Here is a 7,500-nt window from a genome sequence, read left to right as displayed (position 1 = left end):
ACGAAAATAAACAGGTCTGTTGGAAGCGTGCTTGAGTTTCAACAAAATGACCCCCAAAATCGGCAAAAGATTGTGACGCTGATGAATAATAAAGTAGCTGCTGTTACCAAAACGATGGAATTACCTGGTGATAAATAACCTTGTCTTGGAGAGTAAATTTTTGATTTTCCAGAAACAATGGTCAACCTCTGAGAGTTGGGCGATTGTGATCTTTGTGTTGAATTCGCACATTTCTTGTCAAAATTTATAACAATTGAAAGAAAAAGAAAACTAACAAAAACAAAAACCCGGTATCTAAGCATCATTTAAAAAAGATGCTTCACTGTTTCGCGAGTAAACATGCCGCGGTAACTTGATCACTGCGCCCGCTGAATTCGATGTGCAATTTACTCGGTGCAGCCAAAAGTACAATTACAACAAAACAACTAAAATCTCCCAAAATGTTTTTCGCTGATGGTAACTTTTATATTCGTGGTTCAAAATTAATGTTGTTTTCATGTCGTAAATTTTGTTACCGATGGCAAAATATTTTATTCTCGATCGACCGTCCTGAAACTTCCTTCTGCTCTTCTTAAAAACTGTGTATCCATATTTATTTACTTTTACATCAATATTTGTTTTGCATAAAGCAAGCTAACAAAATCTGTATCTTGCTTGGTTCGCATTTGATAGCATTAAAATATAATTTCGGTCCTATGCTTCTGTTACTGAGTGATATATTTCTTAGGTCGCCCATCCAGTTACTAACCCTGCCGGATAGGGATAAACTTCAGCTTTCAACTTTTGTTTACAAAGCTGTCAGATGCTGTCAGTGCACGCTTACACTTGTGGTGGAAAGAAGTTGCATGATCAACAAGTCAGCCCAGAAGCCAATGTTTCTCGATTCCCTTTTATTTTCTTCAATCTCTCTGGGTTCAGTACTTTGCTAGTAACCACATGTCTTCTCAAGGGGCTATTTATCTAAGACTTCTACCATGGCGCTACAATGATAGACAATACCAAAACAATATCGTGTACTGTTAGACCTACATATTACGCAAAGACAACTGTCAACATGTCATCCCAGAAGACAATGTTTTTCACTTCCCATTTATTTTCTTCAATCTTTCTGGGTTCAGTACTTTGCTAGTAACCACATGTCTTCTCAGGCTATTTACCCAAGACTTCTACCATGGCACTACAATGATAGACAAAACCAAAACAATATCGTGCACTGTTAGAGCTACATATTACGCAAGGACAACTTGAATCTCCTGGAAGACAACACACAGCTCAGTTGACATTATGGAATAAATCGCTGTGTTACTTCACTACCACACGTAAGCAATGCGTGTCAATTTTTTTAAAGAGGACAGGAATGTCTTTTTTCTGACAAATGATTAATTAATAGGCCGGTAGCCAGGCTTTTAACCTCAGAAAAGGATCTGTTTCGTCGTACGAACGTGTGAGGACTTGTGAGCCAAAGGGACTCTGCTGGTATGACTTCTGGGTGAGCCCTTAAATGGTCTATAATAATGACCCACCACCTTGAAAAAAATTGCCTGGAACGCTGCACGTACCACAGGCAACCTAGTGTACCCTCACGGAGGGTCTAGTCTGATTTTAAAGCAATCCATTTTTAAGTTTTATACTTATGGAACTCGATAACTGAGGAATAAAACTCAACAGCTATTACACCTTCGAACATCTGCTTCCCTAATTCTCCGGTTAAACATGAAACGTTAGTGATGTATTGGTATATTTGTTAATTTAAACACAGGCAAATTATTTTGTCAGTTGACTTTCAGGCTACCGAGATGCAACTTGTTTTGCCTGGCATACACTTTTCTCAACAGCAACGGTGAATTGGTTCTTTTCTGATTTTAAAGCAATCCATTTTTAAGTTTTATACTTATGGAACTCGATAACTGAGGAACTAGTAAAACTCAACAGCTATTACACCTTCGAACATCTGCTTCCCTAATTCTCCGGTTAAACATGAAACGTTAGTGATGTATTGGTGTATTTGTTAATTTAAACACAGGCAAATTATTTTGTCAGTTAACTTTCAGGCTACCGAGATGCAACTTGTTTTGCCTGGCATACACTTTTCTCAACAGCAACGGTGAATTGGTTCTTTTCTGATTTTAAACCAATCCATTTTTAAGTTTTATACTTATGGAACTTGATAACTGAGGAATAAAACTCAACAGCTATTACACCTTCGAACATCTGCTTCCCTAGTTCTCCGGTTAAACATGAAACGTTAGTGATGTATTGGTGTATTTGTTAATTTAAACACAGGCAAATTATTTCTTAACTTTCAGGCTACCGAGATATAACTTGTTTTGCCTGGCATACACTTTTCTCAACAGCAAAGGTGAATTGGTTCTTTTCTGATTTTAAAGCAAACCATTTTTAAGTTTTATACTCATGGAACTGGATAACTGAGGAACTGGGAAATTTAGAATGCCCAATTGTAGCTGTGTAAAATTTCATTCCGGGCAGGCCTAAGAGCGGTGTTGCCGCGGGTACCAACTGCTTCACGTTGAGTTACTAGCGGAACAATTCTGTTTCGACGACAGCGACAAAGCAACAGGTCTCTGAAGCCTTTGCGAAAGTGACTGTTAAATACAGCATACATGGCCGGATTGATGGCGCTATTTGCATAGCCAAGAAAGTATCCCAGGAAACCCAAAGTGGTCGGGGCACCACATGGAAACGTTTCTTGGCCAAAGAATACGAGAAACTGCGTGATGTAAAGTGGCAGCCAGGACAGTGCAAAAACCACTACAACTGCGAGTAGCATCTTCAGAACCTTTTTCTTGGACCTGTCAGCGCGACGTTGATTTGCTTGCGTTTGAACTCCAGGGACTTTTCTGACCCAAAGATTGTGAATAAGGAAACTGTACAAGACGGACATAGTTAAAAGGGGAAGAACATAAAAAGCTGCGAAAAGAACGATTGTGAAGTCTCTGGCCGCATTTTCTGTGAAGACCGGAGTCCATATCTCCAAGCAATAACTTTTTTGGGCTTGTTCGTCGAAAAAGATTTTCATGGCGTAAAAGATCGGAGAGCTGACGGCGATTCCAACTATCCACACCACTGCAATCATGATACATGCTATGGAAAATGTCACGTACCGCTTGAGGGGGAACATGATAGCTAGAAAACGGTCAATAGAGATAGCTGCCAAAGTAAAAACTGAGCTTGCTACAGACAGTGACCGTGTGAAAGGGATGACCTTGCACAAAGTGGCAGACCAGTCCATGCTGCGAGTCGCTATAACTTTCATTGTGACTGGCATGTTAAAAGCTGTTACCAAAAGGTCGGCAACGGCCATGTTCACGATCAGATAGTTTGTGACAGTTCGCATATGTCTGTTCAAGACAACAACAAGTATGACCAGCACATTGCCTATTAGAGAGCCAAACAGGATGATGAAATAGGCAGTTAACTTGAAAACTTGTTCCATGCGTGTATCGCTATGATATTCACATTGTATTTCGGGGTCACTGCTATTGCTTGTTGCCATTGAGCATAATATGACAAACTGACAGACTGACTTGTCCTTTAGTTTACACCGTACTGATAATTGGTGAATGAAGACGTACCGCTTCAGTTTCTGAAATTTATTTCGTAAGTAGGCGATAAGTGATTCCACTCTCTCTTCTCCAAACTGTGTGATTTGTACAAGCCAATGTGCCGTTTGATATAAATCAGTAGCGCAGTTGACACTTTAATTTTGTTGATTAATTAATTCCTCATAAAGCCCGTGTGATCGCGGAAACAACACCGTTGATTACTCTGGAAACCCCACGGCTATCGACAAGGGAGCCGGTTACTCAAGCAAGCTGCTTGACTTCGCCGATATCATAAATTTTCATTCACTCTAATAAACCTGCACTGTTAGTTCTCCGGGCTTTTTTCTAATGACTTCCTTCGGCGTTTCGCAACCGTTGTTACGCGTAAATGTGGGAAACTTAATCCGATGAACACATGACTGTTGCGCAAGTCATATTACTCGATGTACGATTCCTTTTTTTGTGTTATTGTGAATTACACCAGATAAGAAGGACGAGCTTTTTGAGAAGTGACCAAGTCACATAAGTCTCTGCTGTTGACCCCAGTTGCTCCACCGCAGATAAAACAAGTATTAATATCCTGGTTAGACGTTGTACCACAGAATGACAGATGCGGACACGCACGTTTCTGTCTATGCCTCGATTTCGATTTAGACCTTTTCCCCTTTTGATGAGGAACCTTAAGTGCACCTTTTTAAAGCGTCTTTTCAGCTGTTAGGCTTATTCGCAGCTTTGCAAAGACGATACAATGGGTATGTGACTCTTAGCCCAGCAAGAGAAACGCACCTATCAACCACTGACAAGCACAGAACTAATCAAAATAATGCGAGAATTAACAAATCTCTTTCAGGATTAAATGCCTTCGCCTCTTGTTTGGTCAAGATTTAGTTACAAGAATATGCGCCCACAAATACTGTCAATATCACAGAAAAAGATAAAGGAATCTTTAAATAACAATTGAAAGAAAAAGACGATTGACAATAAGCAGAGTAATGTGACTCTGTAGTGAAATGGAAGATCAACAACAAGGTCGTGAAAGCGTTTTTTAATTAAGGTATTTAAAATTATTTCAAACACAAAACACACCCCAAATTTTTTATTCAAGTTTACACTTTCGAAGTTACCATGACCCTGGTCTTGGAAAATGCAAATTGAGTAATCGTCGTACGCTCACTAAACCAAATTCATCAATTGATTTTTTTTTCCGAATAGATGAGTAAAATCATATTAGAAATACGTATACGATGAAAAAAGTGACGAACGATAGAGTATCACAGTGCGGGTGCTGCAGAGCAAAGCTCTTGTCTTCCAATCCATGCCTCAATCACCAAGAGAGCGATGTCACAGTTAAAAATGAAATGTGTCTCGGGACTTCGTTAAAATAAAGTATGGGCATTATTTTCTACCCGGCCGGGCATCGTGAGTATCCTAGGTGTTTGATGACCCGGCGCCACCTCAGTACCACTAATGTCACTATGTCACAGGCTGTGGTCGTTGGCAAAATCCAGTTCTACTGAATCTCAACTTTGTAGCGTAAAGTCAAGCAATATACAGCTTATATATTGACCAAAGTTCGCCATGAGTAAACGGTTTACTCACGGCGAAGGTGTTGACAAGAAGCTGATTTTTTTGCAATACATTAAATTGAGTCAGTATCTCATTATGTGGGAGATATAAATGAATCTCATGAGGAGCTTAACTTGGGTCAGGAATGTGGGTCCCCGCTGTTTAGGTAAAAAAAAATTACCAAAATCTCAGTGGGAGTTGTAACAAGACTCACACTAAAAAGGCAGAGCGAGAGACAAAGGGAGAGAGAGGTGCTAATCTCGACACATTTATTGGACCGACTTCGTCATAAAGTTTTAATGACGACAAATAACTCAAATTACTTTAAATTAATGTTGAGTGATGTTTGATGTGTTTCTAAAACACGGTTTACAACGGCTAGCATCATGCAATTAAAAAATGGAAAATTATTTCTCTATTCTCTTTATTTCAAATTAATTTAAACACAGCCAAATTATATCTTAACTCTCAGGCTACCGAGATGCAACTTGTTTTGCCTGGCATACACTTTTCTCAACAGCAACGGTGAATTGGTTCTTTTCTGATTTTAAACCAATCCATTTTTAAGTTTTATACTTATGGAACTCGATAACTGAGGAATAAAACTCAACAGCTATTACACCTTCGAACATCTGCTTCCCTAATTCTCCGGTTAAACATGAAAAGTTAGTGATGTATTGGTGTATTTGTTAATTTAAACACAGGCAAATTATTTCTTAACTTTCAGGCTGCCGAGATGCAACTTGTTTTGCCTGGCATACACTTTTCTCAACAGCAACGGTGAATTGGTTCTTTTCTGATTTTAAAGCAATCCATTTTTAAGTTTTATAGTTATGGAACTCGATAACTGAGGAATAAAACTCAACAGCTATTACACCTTCGAACATCTGCTTCCCTAATTCTCCGGTTAAACATGAAACGTTAGTGATGTATTGGTGTATTTGTTAATTTAAACACAGGCAAATTATTTCTTAACTTTCAGGCTTCCGAGATGCAACTTGTTTTGCCTGGCATACACTTTTCTCAACAGCAACGGTGAATTGGTTCTTTTGATTTTAAAGCAAACCATTTTTAAGTTTTATACTTATGGAACTCGATAACTGAGGAATAAAACTCAACAGCTATTACACCTTCGAACATCTGCTTCCCTAATTCTCCGGTTAAACATGGAACGTTAGTGATGTTTTGGTATATTTGTTAATTTAAACACAGGCAAATTATTTTGTCAGTTGACTTTCAGGCTACCGAGATGCAACTTGTTTTGCCTGGCATACACTTTTCTCAACAGCAACGGTGAATTGGTTTCTTTCTGATTTTAAAGCAATCCATTTTTAAGTTTTATACTTATGGAACTCGATAACTGAGGAATAAAACTCAACAGCTATTACACCTTCGAACATTCTGCTTCCCTAATTCTCCGGTTAAACATGAAACGTTAGTGATGTATTGGTATATTTGTTAATTTAAACACAGGCAAATTATTTTGTCAGTTAACTTTCAGGCAACCGAGATCATGCAACTTGTTTTGCCTGGCATACACTTTTCTTAACAGTAACGGTGAATTGGTTCTTTTTGTGATTTTAAAGCAAACCATTTTTAAGTTTTATACTTATGGAACTCGATAACTGAGGAATAAAATTCAACAGCTATTACACCTTCGAACATCTGCTTCCCTAATTATCCGGTTAAACATGGAACGTTAGTGATGTATTGGTATATTTGTTAATTTAAACACAGGCAAATTATTTTGTCAGTTAACTTTCAGGCAACCGAGATCATGCAACTTGTTTTGCCTGGCATACACTTTTCTTAACAGTAACGGTGAATTGGTTCTTTTTGTGATTTTAAAGCAAACCATTTTTAAGTTTTATACTTATGGAACTCGATAACTGAGGAATAAAATTCAACAGCTATTACACCTTCGAACATCTGCTTCCCTAATTCTCCGGTTAAACATGGAACGTTAGTGATGTATTGGTATATTTGTTAATTTAAACACAGGCAAATTATTTTGTCAGTTGACTTTCAGGCTACCGAGATGCAACTTGTTTTGCCTGGCATACACTTTTCTCAACAGCAACGGTGAATTGGTTCTTTTCTGATTTTAAAGCAATCAATTTTTAAGTTTTATACTTATGGAACTCGATAACTGAGGAATAAAACTCAACAGCTATTCCAACATCTGCTTCCCTAATTCTCCGGTTAAACATGAAACGTTAGTGATGTGATGAAATGGTATATGAAATGAATCATATATGAACTGCGGATATGAAATCAAGTGAGGCTATGATCTTCGCAGAGCAATTTTTGCAATTGCGCAGAGAAGCCTGAAAAATTTAGGACTTCAACGGGGTTTGAACCCGTGACCTCG

The 7,500-nt window shown here is 38.3% G+C and overlaps 2 protein-coding genes across 2 annotated transcripts in view; one reads left to right on the top strand and one right to left on the bottom strand.

Annotated features, from left to right (window-relative positions):
- The window catches only part of LOC138060348 (alpha-L-fucosidase-like), a 52,526-nt gene that overhangs the window by 15,007 nt on the left and 30,019 nt on the right, over positions 1 to 7,500 (top strand). The window lies entirely within an intron of this gene.
- LOC138013517 (neuropeptide FF receptor 2-like) lies at positions 2,317 to 3,545 on the bottom strand. The gene has a single exon (XM_068860609.1). It carries the CDS (start codon positions 3,512 to 3,514, stop codon positions 2,444 to 2,446), a length of 1,071 nt encoding a protein of 356 aa, XP_068716710.1. The 5' UTR covers positions 3,515 to 3,545; the 3' UTR covers positions 2,317 to 2,443.

This window comes from Montipora capricornis, chromosome 8, assembly GCF_036669925.1.
Source record: "Montipora capricornis isolate CH-2021 chromosome 8, ASM3666992v2, whole genome shotgun sequence".
Classification (NCBI taxonomy): Eukaryota; Metazoa; Cnidaria; class Anthozoa; order Scleractinia; family Acroporidae; genus Montipora; species Montipora capricornis.
The sequence above is the reverse complement of the archived record's forward strand: the minus strand, read 5'-3'. Positions and strand labels throughout refer to the sequence as shown.

What these genes read in the sequence shown, in the direction of transcription:
- LOC138013517 (XM_068860609.1), bottom strand. Translation starts at nt 3,514, where the DNA reads ATGGCAACAAGCAATAGCAGTGACCCCGAAATACAATGTGAATATCAT.